This window comes from Molothrus aeneus, chromosome 1, assembly GCF_037042795.1.
Source record: "Molothrus aeneus isolate 106 chromosome 1, BPBGC_Maene_1.0, whole genome shotgun sequence".
Lineage (NCBI taxonomy): Eukaryota > Metazoa > Chordata > Aves > Passeriformes > Icteridae > Molothrus > Molothrus aeneus.
The window spans coordinates 119,036,757-119,060,251 of NC_089646.1; the positions used below are offsets into that span (position 1 = coordinate 119,036,757).

Below are 23,495 nucleotides of genomic sequence, written 5' to 3' on the forward strand. Positions count from 1 at the left end.
TGTGATGGACAAGAAAAAGCTGAAAGAAATTGGTTTGGTCATACTGAAGAAATGAAAGCTCAGGGGAAATTTCATTGTTACCATCAACTAGTATGCTGGAGGGTGCATGAGAAGGCATAGTCAGATTTGTCTTCTCAAGAGTGTTTAGTGAGAGGACAAGAAAAAACAAAAATTATACTGCATGGATAGTCAAACACAGGAACAGGTTGTCCAGAGAGGCTTTGGAATTGCCATTATGGGATATATTTAAAACTGAACTGAATATTCTGAACAACTTACCCTGGTACCCTAGGGCACCAGTTTGGGCTAGAGGTACTGTCCAGCCTAATTATCCTCTGCTTCCATGCTTTGCTGTTTAGGCATTTCAATTTTTTTCCATAACACTGATTTATTTAAACCTTAATTAATCCTCTTGTTTTCATTCCTTACACCTGCAATTAGTTGTGTCTGCAACTTTTTGAAAATAGTTTGTATATTTGAACTACATTTTCTTTTAGTTGCTATTGCAGAGGTTGGTTTCAGACATGTGCTTTTTTGCCATATCTTGCTTATTTTCTGCCAAATGGATTAATATTCTTATATTAATCTGTATATATAGATATAATCTGTATATATAGATTAATATTCTAAATGTGTTTTTGACCTTTATTTCTGGTTTATGCCAAAATCAGTGGGTACCATGTAGCCCTTCAACTACACAGATCAGCAAGCGTGTTTAGAAGGAATTCTGTCCTAATGTGCACACCATTATTCCATTTGTTTTGGGTCATCAGCTTCTACCTCTTGTACTTTTTTTCCCAAAGCATCTCCAAAGAGGTAGTAAGGACTCATCTAAAAACCAGAAAGTTTTGGACCAGCATGGACCTAAAGATTTACTCTCAGATTTGTGTTTAATAGAAAAGAACAAATTCCCACACCCAAGAGTCTAAAAAACACCCCCAAAGTGCCAAAACAAACCCAAAATTTAATGGAGTCCATCAGCTGTTATGTTCTGTTTCAGAGTTTTTGTCTTCTGACTGTCTGGTTCAATTGATCACAACTTTGTACATTTATTCAGAACTGTCCTTTCATAGGAATATTTAGGAACATGAGGATATTTAGTTTGTTTAATTAGGAAATATTTTTTTTCCTTCTGCAGAGTGATGTTGACTGCAGTGTGCATGTTATTTCTGCACAAATGTCTCTTCCTTATGCTTTCAACTTTTTTACTAGAAAGATACCTCCAACTTCCTCCTGCCTGTTATGATCTCAGGTGCGCCTGAAACACACAAACAGTTGTTAATATCTACGTTGTTAATATCTATTGTTTGGTGTGTGCAAAACCAGAGTTAACCAGAAGCTGCTGCTGTTGTCTGGCAAGGAAGAAGCTTGGAGCTCGGGGTGTTTGTGTGTATATAAATGAAATGTTTAAATGATCATGTTCTGTATCTGAAGAAAAACAAATTTGGAAGTTTCAAACTAGTTTGTAAAACAGACTTTTTGTTTCCTAGCAAGCTACTTTTAGGCAAAGTAGGTTGACCTCTTTACTACCTCTGTATTATATCAGATTACAGATCACCCTTTCATGCTGCTTCAGTTCAGCATTCTCACCACATCCCGTATGCAAGTACAGTGTTGCATGCTACTAGTTGCTCTCAGTCAGTCTAGAACTGTAACCATCATTCTTTTAGTCTTCTAATATCCAGATACTATGTAAACCAGTTTGGATTGATTATCAAACAACTCCAACCTGAATGCAAGATTTAAATACATGAGTAATTTTACATTATATGATATATATATATTATTATATGATATACAGTAATTTTACATTATATGATACATATTTTTGTTCTTTGAGATGTAAGATGGCCATACAATGCATTAATGAAATGTTGGATTTAATGAGCAATTGGTCTGATTCTGTCTGCAGATCATGCATTGAAAAGACTTGAATGGGTAGATAAAACCAGTACTGATCTTGTACCATCATCCAGTAGAAAATAAAGGTGTGCTGATTTGTGGCAGAATTCATAACACAATTGAGAATGAATCTAATGTGCATTTATGGTCAGGGCACACCACCAGAAAATCAGAAATACTGGTGTAAGTGTGTCTGTCCAGTCTCCTAAGATGAGATGGTGAAATCTCAGTTCCCTAAAGGGAAACTCTACGTCTTTCAATACAAATGCTACAATGTAGATGTAGCAAATCTTCTGAATTATAGGCAAATAATTTCAAGAGGAAGTGTTATATAATATATAAATCTCTCAAATAACAAAGATGAAGTTGAAGTGTATCATGTGGTATGAGAATTGAAATTACGGATATGATTTTGTGGAATGATTGAGCGTAATAAAGAAGGAGGGAGGTCAGAGTATAATGAAAGGATTTTGCTAAGTGTGTAGTGACACATGCACGTAAACGATTATTGACGGACTTTGTGCATACAGAGGAGGATCATGTATTTGAGAAGATTCCTAAGAAGGGTCATATGGTGTTTGTACAGTTCTGAATGCTTCCAACAAAGGCATTCATTTGAAAATTACCAGTGCTTGTTGATCCTACAGCTGAGAAGGGAAGGGTTTATGTTTTGAAAAAATCTGTAAGCAAGAAGGAAATGAACTTGAAAGAACAAACATGTGCCACATTATTCTACTAAATAGATGTTGTTTTAATATCCATTCATTATTTGAGAGACTAGGTAAGTAGGAAGAACTGTGTCTTCTCTAGAAGTAATAAAAATTTCAGTCAGTTCTAATTCTGTTTAACTTCTCTGTTTTGATTCCTCAGAATGAGCCAAACCATTGTTGAAACAAATTGTATTGAAGCATAGAAATAATTCATGACAGCATATCTATTTTGGTACCTTTTCACTGAAGTACAAAATGGCTCAGTAAAACACAGATGGTTGTCCACCAGCATGCAAAGCAAATTTCCACCATGTTTTTGACTGATTTCTCACTATTCATCTAGTGAGCTGCAGTCTAAGCTTCCTGTGTTTGTGAGACATTTCTCTGAAATGAGCAACCAGGTCACTGTCTTGAGCAAGTGTCTGTAATTTTCTAGAACAAGAGTCTTGAGACTTTCTTTTTCCTCATGTTAGTTGGTCCATAAACTTGGCAGCTGCTGATCCTGGAAACTCCACAGCTGTCAAGTAGCTTGTGTCCCATGATAAATTATCATGCTTATCCTTATCCAGCTTATGTCCCATGATAAATTTTGCTTCACAAGCATATGGTTTCTCAAAAATCCTTTTTTATTTTGAAAAAATGTGTTTTGTTTCAAACTGACGTGGTATAAAATTCTAGCTTGTGGAAATTTTCTGCAACCTGGAAGCTCCAAGGTTTGGTAATTTTTTTATGTGGTTTTACTGTATTAAATTGTTGCCTGTTGGTATTCTGGTGGTACTGTGAGAATTTTTTGGTGTGACACGTTCAGCATAAACATAGAAAGTCTGTCATACTGCTAATGAGTGATTGATGTAGAATATAGTGTTGGCACACAGAAGGATGATGGTAAGATGACTGCAAAAGGACTCAGAAAGAGAGAGAACTCTTTATAGAATTTCTGTTCTAATTTATTAGAAATTTATATTTACAGGTAGTAATAATTTTGAAAAAATACTAGGTGGAACATTTTGCTTTCTGTAAATAAGCAAAAAAAAAGGATGAGAAGTGCTGAAGTTGTGCTGTTTAATTTGTATATGCTACAGTCTTTGAATGGAGTCAACTTTTGTTACACCAGAATTTAAGTAACTTTTAATTGATCTAGAAGTTCTTAAACCAGGGAATTATAAAGTAGTGTTTGAAATTTGTAAGTATCAACAAAAAATTACAAGCTACTCATCTGAGTAGAGACTATTCATACTCTAATACCTTAAAGTCTGTATGTATTTACTGGGAACCACTGTAGCTCATTATTTCCATTGTCCTGAGAAGGAAATAAATTACTTGCCTTTTTTGAAAACAGAGCAGAACAAGATTGACACTTCAACTTGCTCCTCTCTTCTCTTCTCCTTATTGAGAGTTCTTATGTCCCTTTCCTTCTATTCTTATCACTGTAGGTCTTTTTAAATGTCTCTTTTGTCTTCTGTCTTTGACAATGTCTGTAATTGCAGTCTAATACGTTAACTTCCCTAATAGCCAGGTTCCTGAACGGGTATTACAGATCAGGATATACTCTGGGTTGTCAGAGTCTCCATAGATGTCTGTTTTGAAGATGAGTTGGTTTATGTATACAGGAGGTAAAATCATTTTATTTGTGAAGGAATGACTTCAGCATAACTTTGTCCCATTTCTTTACCTGGAAAAGGTGACTATTGACTTAACTCCACAAGAGAAAGTTGAAGCTGATCCAAAGTGGAGCAGATTATGTATTCACACAGAGGAAAGTCAGCATTAAGGCAAATTTCAATACCAAGTTATTTAACATATTTTGTAATTGCTACCAGACTTGATGTATGAGCATGATTTCCCCATACCATCATAAAAGCAGTCTGAAGTTCCAAATTATCATAAAACCACCTTTTTAGCACAATCTATAGGAGTCTGTAAGTTGCCTTCTTAGCATGTAGAGAAAATGATGTTTATAAGCATAGATTAGTTGACAGCTGTCAAATTAGTAAAAAAAAATTTTGAAGCTGGCCAGGATATTTTAGGCTTTTCTTTGAAGTTATTTTTAAGTAAATGGTCAGCAACTAGTAAATGATGGTTGGTAAAAATGCAACTGGTCCTTTCTGGTGGAAAGGTGGACTAGACATCATCATCTTCACGCCAGCATGGTAATGCTGTGTTTGGAGACAACCCAACTGTTGCATTTCTTGGCAAAAGCAGCAGCTCACTTAGTTCTGAACACTGGCAAAAAGAACATGTTAAACTGCAGTTCCAGAAACAGCATTGTTTTTGTTTTCATTTCTACAAATTGTTCAAAATGTTCACATTGTTCAAAGAAGCTCTGTTCATTGTGTGTCCTACAAATCTCAGACACTCCTCTTCGTTGTAGGTAAACTTAGCTCAGCAGTTGAGATACTGCTATTTTAAAATTAAAGGCTTTGGGAATAGATAATGAGCAGCAGATTGTAAGCTCAGGTCTGTGCTTCCCAAAGGTTGAGTTTGTTTAAGTAGTGCAATGAAGATTAGAGGCTGTATGACATGAATGATAAGGACTTTCTTTATTTCACTGTTTTTTATGAACTTTATGATTTTTGAAAAAGAAAAAAGTTGTTTTAAAAGGTGTATCTAAAATATTTTTTTTCTTCTTGATAAAATAACTAGCAAAGTCAAAAGTTACTAATTTTTCTTTCAACATTTTTTCTTATTGATCCCTAGGCACCACAGTTCTTTTTTGTTGTAAATTAGATACCATCATGTACAATATTTTAAATATATTTTTTTATACTTTAGTTTTATTATTTTCAATTATGAATGTTAATTATCCTGTTTACCAATTAATTCATTAAAGAATAATTCAGGTATGCATTTGTTCACAGATGTTTTTACTTCACATGGACCAAAGAAAATATTTCCAGCAATTAAAATAAAGGGATAGTTAAGTAATTTCTACCCAAGATATTTGGGCTTGTAAACTCACTGTGCAGATTTTTTTCTACTGTAGGAGTCTGAACTACCAAATCTAAACTTCATCTATATATCTGTGTATATTTAGTGCCAAGGTCAATAGAGCATCCTAAATGGGATTGGAAGACAAAACCGGAGAACCATGATTTTGATGAACTAAATCATATTCTTCAAGAGAGCAAAAAGCTTGGAAAAGCCCTTGAGAATCTGTCTCGCAGTAAGTTGATTGATTTTAGTTTTTTAATGTAACCATGCAGCCTGAATTGTAATTTGGAAGCATGTATCAGGAAGGTGGTCTTCTATTCAATGAAGACCAAGGTCATTGACATCAGCACTTAACTTCCTGTTAAGGTTTACAGATTGTCTGAGATAATTCAGGAGATCTCCTGGAAACTGAAAATACTACCCCTGCACCACCTTTTTTTTTTACTTTAATTTTCTACCAGTTTAGTGAGCTGAATTAGCTCATAAGGAGATCAATGCAAGAGGCTGGTTTAATGAAAATGGTGGGAACATGCAGCAGGAAGATTGCTCCTTTGTGTGGTAGTTAAATGGATTAACCTTTGCAAAACCTTAGCCTCATTGATGGAGTTCAGACCTGTTATTGAAAAACATTTAGCTATTTTGTAGCCTTGATTTCATTGACCTTCTAGTTTTCAAAAGAAATTACAATATTTTAAAGCATTTCAAATAAATACTCAGAAACATAAAATACTGTTATTTCACAATAAACCCCACGTATTATCCCTTAAACACTCATGTAATGAACAGCTCTGAGGCTCACTGGATATGATCAGGAATACCTGCTCTTTTTTTTGTTTCCTTTTATTTTCTTTCCTGTAGAAGAGAATTCTGAAATACATTTGTGGTAGCAAATACTGCTAACAATTTTTAAAATATGAAATGATGACAAGTACTCTTTGCCATGCTACATGAAAACTAGGTGTGACATGATCTGGGAGATATTTGTGTGAGAAACATTTATTTCTTCTCTCTTAAATTTTATCCCTGGAAGTTCTTGATTCACTGGGGAATTTACAGATAGTGAGGTCAGAGTGAGCTGAATGAGGAACAGAAGATTTGTTTTGCAATTAATTTTGAGATTCAGCATTTTTTCAAATTGTGCCAAATACCTTAAACTAGTTTTCCCAAATCACACTCTCCCAAATGTTTTAGGTTGATCACAACAGTTAGATTCTGAACAATTTTCAAACTTGTACTATAGTTAGAGAGCTTTTTTGAAATACTTTTCTAGTTAATTGGTCTATCTGCCTATAAGGAGCTCTAAACCAACTCTGGTCAGCATCTCTGATTTGCAGTCTCACTGTTGCCTGACTGTGATGGATGTGGGTGTCATTTTCAAGCTTTTCTCCTTCAGAGACTTGTAGCCAAGCTATGCACAGATACAGAAACAAAATTTTGAATTTCAGAAAGGGTTATTTATTCACTCTCTGGAGATACAAACCAATCAGATGGGAGAGTTCAATAATTAATGCCTAAATTCACTCTTCAATCTTACATCTTTGTCTTTCCTTCAGAATATTGTGAAGTTTCCACTTTTACCTAGAACTATGCCTATACTTCCTTATACCTGAAATAGATTTTGTAGCATTCTGTACCTCTCCTTGCCCCACAGTTTTCTAACTGGAGTGTAAAACTCTGCAGCTCTGCTGGGTCCTACACTTGGACTGGGTGAATGTACCTGGTCACCATTGTAGGAGTCTGTTTTTCATAGTTATTTCACAAATGAACGTTCTTCACTGTTTCTTGCTAGTACTTGATGCTTTCTGGTGGTTTGTCAAGATAATATGGGAGTTGAATCCCATCCCCCAGAGTGCTTTAAATCACTCACAGCCTGTAAATAAGTTCACTTTCATGAATGTGCTCTCTATTTCTTCATCCAGATCATTAATGGAAATATTGTCAGACCTCTTCATGATCCCATTTCAGATCTGACAACCAGCCCTTGAAAGCTACTCAGTAAGTGTGTTTTTTCCCACCAGATGTTTTTCTACCTTGCAGTGTTTTCATGTAGATTGTAATTCTCATTTTTTTACTGAAGTATCATCTAGGATAGTAAACATAGTCTTATCGCTTGAGTATTTTGCATCTGCTTCTTTTTCTTATCCACTAGGCAAATTTCCCAAGTTTCCCAATTCCAGAATGCAATTAGACTAATTTAATGTGATTAATTCTTGATAAATTCTTGATAAATGTCAGCTCGTTCTTATCGCCTTTCTATTCCATTAGATGTTGATACATTATTTATTTAACAGCTTTGTCTATGATTCTTGCTGTTGTCTGATTTAGGCTTGGTAGTTAGTAGTTGCCCACATCTTCCCTTTTTCTTTTTCAAAGATTTGTATTTGCCCTTCTCTTGCCTCTCTGTTCCTGAAAGACAGTTGCCAATGGATTAGGGGTTTCTTCAGTTGATTATTTAAATGCTCTAGAATGAATTTCACAAGAGTCGTCTGATTTGAATGTATCTAAATCTCCGGCATATCTTTCAGCTTCCCTTGTCTGGCTTGCAGGTTTTTCTTCTTAAAACCACTATTGTTAAGCATCTGGCTGCCACTGATTTTCTTTTTTTTGATAAAGACTGGAGCAGAGAAAGTATTGAACACTGGGAATTCTTTGTATCATCTCTTATTTGCTTTCCTTCTCTTTAATGTAATAGTTCTGTATTTTAATTTGTTCTCCTTTTCTAGTGTATTTATAGTATCTTTTCTTACGGCTTTTTATGTTCTTTTATAGTTATTAGTTACTCTGCACTTTAACCTTTTTTCTTGTTGGTATAATTGAAATACTTGCATCAGATTAATTCTAAGACATATCTCCTTGCTTCCAGGGTTTGTTTGTCTGATTTTCACTTCATTTCAAAAAATAAAAAAATCTTTGCAATTATTTCTTACCTGTCAGCATGATATTGAAAAATCAAAATGAAAAATATGAAAATTTTGTAAATAGAGAAAAGGTGGAATTTTGAAAATAAATTAATTTTACTGTTCTCGCAGAGATAGAATGTAGATTGCACGTAGGAAATCTTAGGGGTCTTCAATGAATAGAAGGTCTAGGACTTCAAAAGTATAACGTGCATAAACTCATTCTGTGCTGTATTCAAACAAACATCCCATATGGTAAATTTTAAAAAAGCCATCACAAGATCCCACATCTTCCTCTCCTGAAGCTTATTTCAGACAGGCTAGTTAGTGCTTTTGTTTCTACAAGGATGCAATGCGTTTAGTGCTGCATTTGATACTAATCTTATTTTGAAATGGTGTGGGACAGACACTGGGCTCAACAGCTGAGTACACAAATGATCAAAATGTACTATTAATGGCTTTTTACGGCACCTTCTCTTTTTTCCTTCAGTATTTCAACAGTGAAGAGTGACACATGAAATGAAATGTTTGAAGTTAAATAAATTTTCCGTCAAGTCCTGGAATTTATTTACATTTTAAAGATAAGCTTTGGATCTTCTAGTGAGTTTCCATGACTTTGTTGCCTGTTAGGCAGCTGACATAGCCTGTGAATTAAATTCCAGTTTCTGTTGCTTCATTTACTATGCTTTCTAGATATCTGCTTTGAGACAAACTTGTGCACTTCATGCAAAATTAGAACTGCCTGTAAGATTTGGAAGGTGAGACTTGGGCACTTAGATGTCTGGTCTCTTCTGTATTCATTCCTAGTGATTAAAACAGAACTTTATTTGGACCCTTTCTCCCAATCCCTGTCAATAGTGAGTAATTCTGTGCTTTAGTAGGTCTGAGAAACCAGCAAATGACTTCACACTCAGAGTTGAAAGTATCGTAGGAGTTTTGGGAGTCTGGAGAAGATTATTTTTGTAATTATGGTCTAAGTGTGGTGGAGCTTGCTGATTTAAGTATACAATTTTTCAGAGGCTTAGCCACATGGGAGAGCTGGATTTTGTTTGCTTCTTTAGTCAGCTGTATGTCATTGAACTGGATTTGGAAAACTATCAAGTCATCTATTTAGGGAAGATTTTGGTTTATAAAGCAATCTACAGGAATATACTGTGTTTCCCTTGTGCATGTTTAATTTTCTTTTATTGCAAGGTCTCCTATCTTTATTGTTGTCATCCTTCTTAGTGTGCTGATCATAAAGAAGAAAAGTTCTATCCTGTTTCAAATATATACTCTTGTATTTCACCTTCTGGCCTGTTTGCCTTTAAACAGAATTAAAATCTGTAAAGTTAAGGATCTTGCTGATGAATGCCTTTGATCTTGCCTTTGTCATTCCCCTATTTTCTGAGGATGGAAAAATAGATAACAAGATATGGAAACCAGTGAATTATGAGAGTTTTGAGTAGGGGAAAACTGAGGACTAAATCAGTCAGATCATGCTGCAGTTAGGTGGGAAGTCTGCATACTTGATGAACAACATTGCATCTTTTATACACACAGTTAAGGATTAGGGTGCATATTGAAAATGTGTGCATATTAAAGGTGCTGGTAACTGCATTTGATGAAAAAAACATCTTCTGCTGTGAGATAGGTACTCTTTCATAATTACAAATAGCCTTTTAGTGAAGGTGACTGACATTTTGTTCGTAGTGTTTAAACGGTTGTTCAGGCCAGGTGTACACTTCAGATCAGAGGGGAAGAAACAAATTTGTCATGCTTTGAATTCAGTTGATATTCTAAGGTAAAAGATGGTAGTAAGTTAACATTAACTGAAACTATGAATCCAAGTCAGTTTCAGGGAATCCCAGAAACAATGGTATCTATGTATAACCAACAGGAGAAAAATCCTCTTTTGTTTCTTAATTTTGAAGGGGAGTAATCAGTAAACAATCAGTAAATGAGAAAACCATGGTTTTCCATCTAGTAGGAGATACTGCTGGAAATCATAAGGAATTATAGAATCACAGAATGGTTAAGGTTGGAAGGGACCTCCAGAAGGCGTCTGGTCCATCGCTACTGCTCACGCAGGCTCACCTAGAGCCAGGTGTCAAGGCTCTTCAATACCTTCAAGAAAAAAAATCTCTAAGTCCCTCCAGAGTATATCAAACAGTTATTTATCATAATATTAGAATCAGTTGGTGGTGTTTATAATTTTGTTAAGAAAGGCAAGCATGATAGTACCTCTTTAAGAAAAGTATAAAATAGTAAAACGTAAAAGCGTATGTTCTGTTTATATTTCACAGAGAAGAAGACAAGCAACAAGAGTAGAAATCTCATAACTAGAAGGGTAGAACAAGTTCTAAACAAAATTACAATATGTTAACAAACTGCTAAAATCATGTCCTCAGTTTAGTGGATGAACCTGTGAGTATGTGGGATGTGAGAAGCTATATATACATCATGAACTACTTGAATGTATTTAGTAGTCTCTGACAAACACATTAGAATGAGGTTTCATTTAGAAGCTTCTACACTGTAGGAAACTATTAATGATTTACATTCCATGTATGGAAAATGAACTTTATTTGAATGACACTAACATTTATTGAAGCTAGACATTTCTGATGGTGGTGATCATGATGATATAACTTATATAATGCACATCTTCAGGACACATAACTAGACTTTTGTCGATTGCCTTATGAGGGGCATTGTTTTAGGACATAACATGTTAGTATTTTTTTCAATTGTATATACCTGATGATCTGAAATTGATGTAGAGTCTATAAAGATGACTTCCCTGATATCAGTTGATCATCTAGCCCTAAATGTGTTCTGCTGACTGAACCACAAGACTAGTCATCATGTAGAGAATTTTTCCCTTCTTCTCTTCAGCCTGAACTTTAAAATCATGTTATTCTTGCATGAGATCAATGCTTGTGATTTATTTTGAGATCAACATTTTTAGATAAGCTCAATCAAACCTTTAAGGAAGATAATTTTATCTCAGTGCTACAGCTGTTATCTGATACTGCCTTTGCCCATAAAATCCACTTGCTTTTAGTATGATGCATGAATAATAATACATACTGGCTACTGAGTGTTGTGGATTACCCATCTTAACCCACCTATTGCAGTGTACACCTTCCCCTAAAGAGTTCTGCAGTTTTGATTATTCTTTTCTGGGATTACCTTGGCCTAGGAGAGTTTCTGGGACATAATATTTGTTGGATACTTTATATTTCTCTGTGTTTGCATAATTCATTAGTCACTAAACCTAATCCTGAAACCTGTGTTCTCCATTGGAGCCGCTCAGAAATTTGGATATAGGTATTCTACAAGTCTAAAGCAAAGATTATTTTGTTAGGGATTAGTTATTTTTATCTTTTTTTAAAGTCAGTATGAGGAGGAGGGATTAAATCCATGCTTTCTAGATAGTAGCTATAAGATGTGTATTGTGCTCCTATGTTGATGTGTGGTGCCTTGAAGATGACAGTTTCTCTTGTTTTAATATGGCCAAGTGTTGGGAGGAATATTATCCCTGTTCAAGATGGATACCACTTTAAACAAAAAGTTTAAAGTTGCTTAATAATGAGGACATACAGCCCTCATCGGTAAAAACTCTGAGATATCATTTCAATATGCCTTCACAGAAAATCTCTGAGTTACTACTGGAGGAAAGTGGTAAAATGACTCTCTCTAGGTAAAGGAATATTATAAGAATGTCTGTTATGACAGTCAATGACAAACATATTTTAAAGTTCCTACACAGAGATGAGTGAGATTTTTAGGTTTTTGTGTACTTTTTCGGGGGGAGGAATACTTTGTTTGATAGAACCAGAGCAACCATTTTATGTCCTTTATAATCCAAGAATGGTGTGAAAGAGTTTCAGTTTTCCTTGTTTTCAATACATGTTTCATAGAGGTACAGGGACTAGAACATACACTGCTGCCTGCTGCAGTATGGCACAAGGTTTTGCCATGGGAAATGCAAGTATATCTAAGATGGCCTGTCCCACCAGTAAGAACAACATAAGCTTCCCCTGAGAATTTGTAGTTGGAGAATGCATGGGGCGGTGAACTGCTGGACAGTTGATACATGATACAATATTTCTGTGTTTGTGCTCAACAGGATTAGTAATGGTAGAATAAGAATGCTATTTCTGTCCTAGAGTTTGTTACAGAACCTGTGATATGCACTATGAGGTTGACAGTCCAGCCATCCAGAAGTTCCCTGGCCTGGACTGATCCTGAGAATGAATTTTGTCAAGTTAGTCAGAGTTGCATTGAAGTTGTCTTAGTATGTCTAAACTTTGAATGTCAAAAGCCATGTGTCAAATCCAGAAAGCTTTGTCTGGCAGGTAGGAAAACTGGCTATTGGGAACTCTGTGGCCATCTTCTGGATGTTTAAGAAAATGCATAAATATTTCCTTGAATATTGAGTTAAATAATGGTAGTCTGCCATACATTAAAGTAGTAGCATTTTATTTTCTTATGATTGGGTGCACATAAATCTTCTCAGGTGTACATTGTGTGTTTAGAAAAATACAAGTCTTAAAAAAGCCCCTCAACAAATTTTTATTATGTGTTATTTCTTCCTGTAATTATTTAAGGACCACAAATAAAAGCAAAAATGGTAGATATCTCTGAAGTTCCAAAACTTTCATTTCTTACCAGAACTCCAGACCTGTAATTTCAGGTGTGTATAGCATATGAAAATATTGCCAGATTTTAAGCTACTGTAAAGGTGATCAGGAATAATGCAGCAGTAAGGCATTTTATACCTTGCCATTTTATAGAATCATAGAATGGTTTGAGATGGAAGGGACCTTAAAGTTAATTTAGTTCCACCCCTTTCCATGACCTGAAACACCTTTCATTAGATCAAGTTGCTCCAGGCCCCACATAACCTGGGAACACTTCCACAGATGGGATATCCACTGCTTCTCTGGGCAATCTCTTCCAGTGTTTCCCACCCTCACAGTAAAGAATTTCTTCCTAATGTCTAATCTAAACACTGCCTCATTTAGTTTAAAGCTGTTCTATCACTACATGCCCTTGTAAAAAGTCCCTCTACAGCTTTTTGTAGCCCCTTTTTAGGTACTGGAAGGTGGTGTAAGGTCTCCCTAGACCATTCTCTTCTCCAGGCTGAACAACCCCAACTCTCTCAGGCTGTCTTATAGGGGAGGTGCTCCAGCCCTCTGAGCACTTCCATAACCCTCCTCTGGACTTGCTCCAGCAGGTCCATGCCCTTGTTTTTTGGGGAGTTCCAGAGCTGGACACTCGAGGCAGGGTCTCACAAGAGTGGAGTAGAGGCAGAGAATACCTGCCTTGACTGCCTGGTCACACTGCTTTTGATGCAGCCCAGGCTGGGGTTGGCTTTCTGGGTGCACCTTTCAGGTGCGCATTGCAGAGTAGTGTCAAGCTTCTTGTTTACCAACACTCAGCAGTCCTCCTACCCAGGGCTGCTCTCAGTCCATTCTGTGCCCAGCCTGTACTTGTTTTGGGAGTGCTCTGACCCAGGGGTAAGACCTTGCATTTGGCCATGTTGAACTTCCATGAGGTTGGCACAGCCACCCCACCTCCTCTCAGGCCTGCCAAGGTCCCACTGGATGGCATTCCTTCCCTCCAACCTGTCAACTGCATCACACAGCTTGATGTCATCAACAAACATGCTGAGGGTGCACCTGACCTCACTATCCATGTTACTAAAATAAACAGCACCCCTTCCAATACCATCCCCTGAGGAATGCCACTCACCACTGGTTTCCACTTTGACACTGAGCTATTGGTCAGTGTTCTTTGGAGTGTGGTCATCCAGCAGTGACCCTCTGACTGATCCACCCATTAAAGCCATGTCTCTCCAGATTACAGACAAGGATTTTGTATGGAACAGTGTCAAATGCCCTGTACGAGTCCGTGTAGATGATGTCAGTTGCTCTTTTTGAAAAAGACCTGAACTTGTGTTGTTCCTTTTGTTTTGAAAATTGATTTTATGCTGTTGAATTGAGAACATCAAAGTCTAAAGATCACTTTTCAAAGAGAAATAATATCACTGAGTGGAGAAATTAGGTATTGGACAAATAAAGCTCTTCTGCTAAGAAGCATATGCAAAAGCTAGGCACTTTAAGGACTCATGGAATTGTTAACAATGTTCAGTTTTCTTTGGAAAGAAAGTTAATTTCATGGTAAGCTAGAAATGAAGCAGAATGTCCTAAGCAGAAAACCTGTACTGTGGAAGATATTCATTCTAGACTCAGAAGGATTTTATTTTATTAAAATATAATGCAAAGGTTTTGAGAGGTGGCTTTTACATCAGAGAAGATGCTGTAACACTGTATTAATTTACATATTTATTTTTCCATACTTACCATTGTGTTGCTGCAGATTGTCAAATGGATAGAAGACTGGGATAGCCATGTAAAAAATGGTTTTAATAATCCATGCTAATTTTAAGAGACAGGACAAACAACTGATTTAGTGTTTTAAATATTAAAAATGTGTAAGGTAAATGGCTAATACAGCGTGAGATACACTTTTTAGGCAATCTGCTTAAAGTAGACATGATAATAGTAATTAAATTATAATAAGTTACAGGTTGTAAGTTATAAGTTAATAAATATAAGTTATAAGTTAATAAATTACATTGTTATTACATTGTTTGTTAGATGTATTTCATTTAATTGTAGCATGCCAAACCTTTCTTGCAATCACAGTACATTGTTCTTCCAGTCCTCTTCAGAAACCAAGCTAATGACAGAATGAGTGTTCCAGCTGAGAGAGGCTGTGTTAGCATTAACAGCTCCTCTCCAGATTTGTTGCTGATCAGAGATGGCAGTAGTTGTGGCTGTGGAAAATTTCTGAAGGACTGTGGAAACATGTTCATACCAATTATTTCATTGTTCAGCACCCTTACAGCATAGTGTTGTTACCATCCTAAAGTAGAAACAAGTGCCCTGAATTTGTCTTTGTAATTCACCACACAACTGAGTTGGATAGATACTTGTGATGCCTGATCAAATTTCAGCACCAGTAATTACTTGTAAAAGGGAGAATTTTTTTAAAGACGTTAAATTGGCAGCTAGTTACCTAAATAAATTACCATGTTAAACCTTGCCCATGAGCCTTAGCTGATGCTGGGAAGCAAACTTCTCACCCTTTTATTTGCAATGGTTAGTAAGAGTGGTTGGTCTGTTGTATAGTTGTCAGTCACATTATGATATAAAACTATGGCAAATGTTATCTGTGAGAAACAGCTGCTATAAGAGTAAAGGTAAAGCATACTCCTTTATTTCTGGAGGATTTGCTTTTGACGTCAGAAGACCTCTCCCAATAAAGGCAGGAGAGCAGTTTTTAACAGTCTACTTCTTATCTGCTACTTGGTGTCTTGCAGCAGGGCAATGATGATGCAGCTCTAAAACTTCCATTCTCTACATTCATCATCATGCAGAGTCAGGCTTTAAATACTCTAAGCTGGGGGAAGTCCGAAATTGTTGTTCATAGTAACTTTTATTCTAACAAAGCCATAGGATTTAAGGTTGAATAAACTAGATGTGTCAGTTTTTCTGGTGTTAAGAGGTTTTTTTGTGATTAGGATTAAGTTTTGATGGAAAAGGTTACAGTTCGAATAAGTGACTAAATTGTCAGATTGAAAGTTTTTAGTGTGTGGGCATTTTGGCTATACTATTTTGGCTATGAATGTTTTACTTAAAATTGCAATGTTGTTTCCATTTAGTGTTTTCATGGAATGGGCTTTCCCTTTGCCTCTAGTGTTCTGTGATTTTATAATGCTGTTTTCCCATTTAGAATTTTATATAAAAGGTAAATAAAAACAATTATAGAAAGTGCAGAGAGCATAATCAATTACTTTTTGTCACCTATACAAAGAAGTGACAAAAGGGTTTTCTTTTTGAAAAATGCTGATGTTGATACTAGCAATTACATGAACCAAAGATAGCAACCATTGTTACAATTTCTTTATAGAAATTCAACTATTTTAAATTGTCAGTGTATTATTTGAAAATAAGGTAACTGACTGGAACCTATTTGACTGCTGAAGTCATGAGTCTGCTAAGGGTTAAGAAATTAACAGGAATCCTAAATACTCCTGTACAATAATGGTGACTGTCTCTAGTTTTGTTCTCGGGATTCGGAATTAAGGTTTCTTTCATTTTTTTTTTTTTTTTTAATATTATGGTAAATATACAAGAGTTTCAATTTTTTGAGGGATTATTTTGTGAAAACTGGAGTACATATTATTCCACCTGACATCTGCACCCAAAAAATGATGTTGCTGTTGAGATTTTCTGTCTACTGCTCATAGGGTGCAAATCCCCCTCCTCTCAGTCAGCCAAGACATTCTGTAAGTTTGGCAATTGCAAAGAAAACTGTTAAGAGTTGAGTACACACTAACTGTGGTGCAGTAGTGTCTTAGAACGAAATAAGTGTTTTTGCATCCAGCGCTTTTTGGGGTTATTTATCCTAGTCTCTGCTGATGGAGTTGTGTTATCAGTGACTAAAAGAGTACTGTTAATATTAATGAGGCTCAAGACAACAAAAAGGTCTGTGTGACTGACATGGTAAGTACCACCTCCAGAAGAATCACTGTGGTAAGATTGCTGCAACAAGATCCTTAAAAAGTTTCTTCCACAGAATCCTTTTTCTTTTCTCTTGATGCCACATTAGAGAGAGAGGGCTAAAAAGAGTTTGCAGGTTTAAGTCTGATTTCTAAATTCGTAAAATTTTATTTTGGCAATGTGTCCTCAGAAACTGCTAATTCTCTACATGCTTGTCTAAAAGATACAGTTCATTTTAGTGTCTTGCTACTGTTTCCAATTTAGTAAAGAAGAAATTTGAGGCATTCTGGGCAATTCAATTACTCAGTTCAAGTCTTCTCTAAATTCAGAGTAAGTTCTAGGGAGCAATAGGACTTACACAAAGCATTTTACTAAAAGCACATTCATTTAGATTATGGATGTTTTAAAATTTTATGTTTTATATGTAATATAATCAGAGAGGTTAGTAGAGCTTTTTGAGTGAGACATAGTAGTGTGTACTGTTTTTTTCTGTACTGTTTTTGCTACTTTGTTCTTTTAGTACTGATCTTTGATAGGCAGCATAGGCAGTTGGGTAGTAAAAAACATTTGGTATTTTTTGGAACAGATTTTTGGAAATTATAGGATTACCTTTTATATTTTCTTTTACCATACTTGAAAATAAAAATATTTTAAGGGGTGAGTCAACACAAGATAAAATTGCCCTTCTGTCCACTCCCAAGTTACAAATACCCATTCACAGGGATGTGTGAAAGCAGAAGAAAAGGGTCCCAATCTTCAATATCAGGAAATAAGCCTGTATCAAAACCAAATGAACTATATTAACACTATGGGAAATTGCTAAGAAAAATTAATTTGACTGTTAGAGAGTATATGTGGTTGTAGGATGGATTGACCTTGGTTATGCAAAATGCATCCATGTGATGGAGAGCTGGTTAATGGTAGCCAGGTTTTCAAAGATGAGGTGAAAAGAAGCTTGAATTAGGTTTTTACTACCTCCAAGAGTGAAATTATCTTCTCCATTTGGGATTGAAGAAATTCATAGCACCTTTAAGTCTGGTTGATGCAACCTGGCTATTATACTCTATGGGCATTAGTATTGTGTCTGGGCTAAATAATAGTCTGAAGTTATTAAAAACTGTCTAATTGCAGTGAGGGATAGAAGGATTAGTCAAAATAGATCTTTTTCAATTTGATCCACTTTAGTATTATTGAATTACTGTAAATATTTATTTAATTCCTGCCATATTTCTTAGGTGTTGATGAGGTCTTTAAATTGAAATTGCAGTTCTCTTAGAACTTGTTCCTTTAAAAGGAGAAATTCCGGTAAGGAATTCATCAAAACTGAGAGGTAGCCAAATAGAGTTAATGATGAAAAGCACAGTAAAAGCCCCCAAAGAATTCATGTAGTTATGATATATCAAATAGTATAGACTTATATATGTACAAACTTATATATTAGCTCATACTGCTGGACTCTTTAGTGTGATTTTAGAAAGAGTAAAATCAGCTCTCTACTCAGGTGATAATACATATTTTGCAATATAATCTCTTGCATTTCATCAAAGAAGGTGTCTTGATAACATGATATGATTTAGAAGACAGTTTTCAAGTGGGTGTTCTTCTTATGTGTTTCATTTATTTTCACCACCAGGAGAAACTTTTCTTTGGTTTTGAAGTTCTAATCTGGAAATATTTCTTATCAAATCTCATAAGAATCTAAGACATGCTTGCTTCTAATCTATCAGAATTTTCAACGTGGTAGGATTATATATATGATGACTTGAGCACTCCTTGTGATATACTGATGTTTGTAAAAAGTTAAAAGTTCTGAGACCAACTCGGCATATTTACTGTGCTGCAGAATAGAAATAATTGAAGCATGACATGATGGAAGCAAGCATAGGGAAACCTTGGGCAGGCATCTGCAGAAAAGATGAGCAAATTCTTGTTCGGAGGATTTAGTTCTTGTTCTCAAGTTCTTGTTCAGAGGATTCAGGAAATACTTTGCATTCTATTGAGACATTTTACTTTATTCTCTGAAGTTCCACCTGGTTTTATAGGATCATTTCCACTTTGTATTGTGAAGAAAGAGATAAGAGAAATGTCCATATTGCCCTGTAATTGCAGTATAATGTGTTATGCATGCTGGTCAGGATGAGATTTGCATAATAAGGTGTCCATTGGTTAATCTGATATTGCTGATTTAATTTTAGAAAGCAGATAGATGTATGCTTAAATTTGTTCTCACTTTACTGGCACATCTGCCATTTTCATTTCCATAGTTTTTTGAAAAGTCATTTTGATAATATTGCAGCTGAGGAAAATGAAGAGTGTATTGTTTCCAGGCAATTTCACTAATGGAACAAAATATGATACAGGTACAGCAGCATGCAGAGAACAGTATGTATAGTTTTCAGATGTAACCTTACTTTTACTTACTGTACTAAAAGACGTGTAGAAAGCATTTTTCTGAATTTTTTTTCAATCTGTTTTGTTTTCAGGCATTGCTATTTCTGATGAACTTGATAAGGTAAGACTGATAAAAGACGTCTAATGAGCAATACAAAGAGACAGATGATTATGATAAGGCACATGCCACTGTCCTGGCATACACACGTCTTTTTTTTTAGGTTCAGAAGAAGTTTGGGTATGGAAAGCTGTATGGGTACGTACAGTATATGTGGATACATTAAGATCTTGACCAAAGATCAGCTGTCCAGTGTGGAAAAAAAAAAGTGACTGAGTTTTAAGAGACTGTTAGTGAGACCATGGAAATACTTTTGATCTTGACACCATCTTTGCTTGATATAGTCTGTTGGATTACTTTGTGTACTTTTGGAAACATTTAGCCTTGAATACCTTTTATTAATGAAATTAAATTCTGCATTTCCAAATATGATTTGTGATAATACTTAGAAATTATTTTAACACCCAGTTTTACTCAGGAATGCACAAGACATAAAGATCAATCTTTAATACCTCCTTGCTGAATGCAAAAATGGTGTCTTCAGTTCTGGCCATTTTTGGTACCTTACACAGTTAACATGAATTTTAATTCAAGATGTAATAAATTCTACATGGAAAGAGTAATCAAGCTAGTTTTATTTAAGTACTTACAGAAACAGAACCAATTTTTCTTCCCTATTCTCAGCAGTGAGCAGCAGTGTGCTTCTTGTGCCAAGAAACTTGTATCGTGTTCTTGGTGTCAGAAACCATTGCTGTCAGGAAAATGAGTTCAAAAGGTACATAAGACACAGGAATAATGCCTAATATAGAACACTTTGTTTTTTTAAATAACTTTCGTTTCTGTTGGTAAAATGAGGACACAAATCCTTCTGACACAAGTCGTATAAAATACCTTCACTGTGTTCTCCAAGGAAGGCCAGTTAGGTAAGACTGAAAAATGTTACCATGCAGTCAAGTGCATCTGTGGCTGCCATTTCCAGACTATGGCCTAAGTCGTCCCACTGTTTCCATAACTGGGCTCAGAAGTGATGGTAAACACAATTAGAAAGTCCTTTCATTAGAACCCTCATCTCTAAGAATACTTAAGAACTCAATTTGTTATGGTTTTGTTGTTGGAAAAACCCTAAAAGATATTCTTTGAGGGAGGAAGAAGACAATTTAGGCTACAGCCTGGTATCACATGCTTTTTACATATGTATTTTAGCACATAATTTCTGGTTGGTTTGATTTTTATAAAACTATGATATCTTATTGTTCACAAACATTAATGTTTTTAAAATTTAGTTATTCAGTGTGAAAACTGGATTGGAGAACATAATTGGGGAATTTCCACAGGATGCAGTTTGAGTGAAGAGTCAGGGTTTTTTTGTCACTATATACTTAATTTTTTATAATTTAAAACTGGAGGGTGGTAGGCATTTAAAAAAAAAACCAAAAACCTTGGAATTAGGTTATATACATTTAATTAATACATTGAATGTTCTGGAAATCAAAAGCTATTTCTACAAAACCCCCAAACAATTAAACTCTCTAATATGCACCAGTTGTGCAGTACAGCTCGACAGGCTTTCAGCATAGATTTAGAGAAGAGTGATTTTTTTTACCTCCATGATCTTCAGTGGACTTCATTTCTATTTCTTGTTTGACCCTTTAACATTTTTAATTAATGTAAAATCTAGTCTGTTTTAAGAATTGAAGCATGGCCAGGACCATTCTGTGGAATTCTGCCTCCTAGGAATGATCCCTTACACAAGCTAATTCCTGCAATGTTCCTGTGACTTGTTTCTTCATGTATTATTTGTCTTGGGCCAAAAGCAGCTAAAGACAATCTGATAATAGTTGTTTTAACATTAAAGAGAATTGGTTCTATTTCACTTGAATGTGTTCACAGGTGATGTTTATTTTTCAGGTATAAATGCAGTCAAGTTTTAAATTTTTAATACATGCTGATACTAGAGCTTCCTTATCTAAACTGTAGCAGCACTGAATAATTTTTGAAATCACATTCATCTATGGTTTGGATGAACAATTTAACTCATCAGGTGCATGTCTTTGGACTAGAACAGCATAGCCAAACTTGGCATTGGATTCTAGTAAAACATCAGCATTGCAGGGATGTTATGAGAGACATATAAAACTCTTCAGTGTGCTCTTCCTTGCTTTACTGTCTTCATGGACAGGAATATTTTGGGGAACTAAGACTATGACAGAGCCCATAATTATGCTGTTTTATCTGTGGTTTAGATTATGAATCTAGAGAAAACAGAGAATGCATGTGTATGTTTCTTTATTTTTGATTCTTTATTTTTGTTTCTGATTGTCTTTTTTTAAAACAAAATATTTCTTTCTGGGTTCAGTAACCTCTAGCTGCCTTTGTCAGGGGAGTACTTAATCAGCATTTTTGGCTGATGTAACTCCCCCTCTAAGTAATCCAGTTAATTAGTTAGTTGCTTAGTTACTCTAGCATTTGGATTTGGAAAACCAGTTTGCTCTGAATCACTTTTGTGAAAGAGTGTTTCATTTAAATGGATTCTTGCCAAATATCTCCTAGTATTTTTGTCAGTACTTAGAGCTTTTGTCCAAGACAGTAATAGAGAAAATACAGGCACACAAGGTGAGTCTTTCAGTCAATACGGAATTTTCCAGTTTCACATAATCTGCTAAAATTTCTGAGTTCACTGATAACCTTGCAAAAATAGCCAAAAAAATCCTAAAATTACTGCAATTAAAATAGGTTTATTGTAGCGATTACCTTTTTTTTCATTTACTTCAGGCTTGCAGAGGGGTTCCTGTCTCTCTTGATGATTCAGCCTCTGTCTCTAGGCCATGGAGGCTATGTAAAGTCAGAAACTGGCACTGCAAGTACACTGTGTAAGGAAAGGAAATAAGAAGGGATGCCTTGTCAGTCACATATTTTAAAATGCAGATTTAATATAATACATATTTCTGAACTGACTCACCCTCATTGCCACTGAACAGAAACTATTGAAGGATTTCAGGGAACTGCAAACTTTCATGCATAATGTCAAGGGTTTCATGTAAACAAAGAAGAGTTAGGATGTTCACCTTTTTTTTGATATTCACAGAGTTCTAGGCTAAAAAAAAAAACTCTGGAGGAAAACACTGAAGAGGGAAATCTGTCATAAGATTGTGACATTTGTCTGAAATTCCCAGTGATATCTTTCAGTCACTTCAAACACTAATAATGGGAGATGCTTAAGTATTAGAGATCCGGAGTTAGACCCAAGTGAAGATCTAAAAATAAATAGTAAATTTTGACCCTCAATGTTAATATTAATTTTTTTTTCTATGCTGTCTAGGGCATACTTTCTTCTTATACATAATATTCTAAAATGAAAACAGCTTACAATTAATAAAATACAGCAAACAACTATTCTTAAGTCATAAAAATAAACAAATTTCTTCTCATCCCAAAGTATTTCTCACTTTGGAGATTCCCTTAAAATCCATATCAGAAAATAGGAATACTAAGCTATTTAAGTGATGTGTAAATAAATGGATATACAAATGCTGTCCCCTGAGGTAGAGGTTGCATCCAGCAGCCACATCTCAGCCGAGTGTGAAGAGTAGAATCAGCTGTCTGTCAGTCTTTCCCTTCTTCTCCTTTTCTCCACATAAAGGAAGCTTGAGTGTGTCAATTTGGTAGCCACTGATGTGAATAAGTGGATGACACCTGGACTGCACCATGAAATAGTCCTCTTTGTTTTAGTGCAGATTTAAATACCTACCTGTACTGAAAATATTTCTGTGCACGCTAATGTCACTGTCAATATCTTCTGTTATTTATGGGTGAATGTAAATTGGAAATCAATTAAGATTCCAAAGTTTATATGAAAAAAAGCAACCAAAACTATAGCATCTTGCTTGAGAACAGAATACTTCATCTCAGTATTTTGCAGTCTTTGAAATAGACTGCCAAATGAATGTCCTGGTGTTCTGAATAGAGCTGTCTCTGCTTCTCCATTTGGTGCTTTCACTGAGGCTGCTTATGTAGTTGAAAGGAGGACAATAAATTAGGTCAGTGAAAC

At 35.4% G+C, this 23,495-nt stretch overlaps 1 protein-coding gene across 4 annotated transcripts in view; it reads left to right on the top strand.

The window, feature by feature from the left end:
* Positions 1–23,495, top strand: part of C1H8orf34 (chromosome 1 C8orf34 homolog) — a 150,624-nt gene that overhangs the window by 28,312 nt on the left and 98,817 nt on the right. For all 4 annotated transcript variants that reach the window (XM_066563775.1, XM_066563776.1, XM_066563782.1 and 1 more), the window contains exons 4-5: positions 5,647–5,775; positions 19,482–19,510. In XM_066563775.1, coding sequence (XP_066419872.1) covers positions 5,647–5,775; positions 19,482–19,510 — 158 coding nt within the window. The remainder of the gene's footprint in view (positions 1–5,646; positions 5,776–19,481; positions 19,511–23,495) is intronic.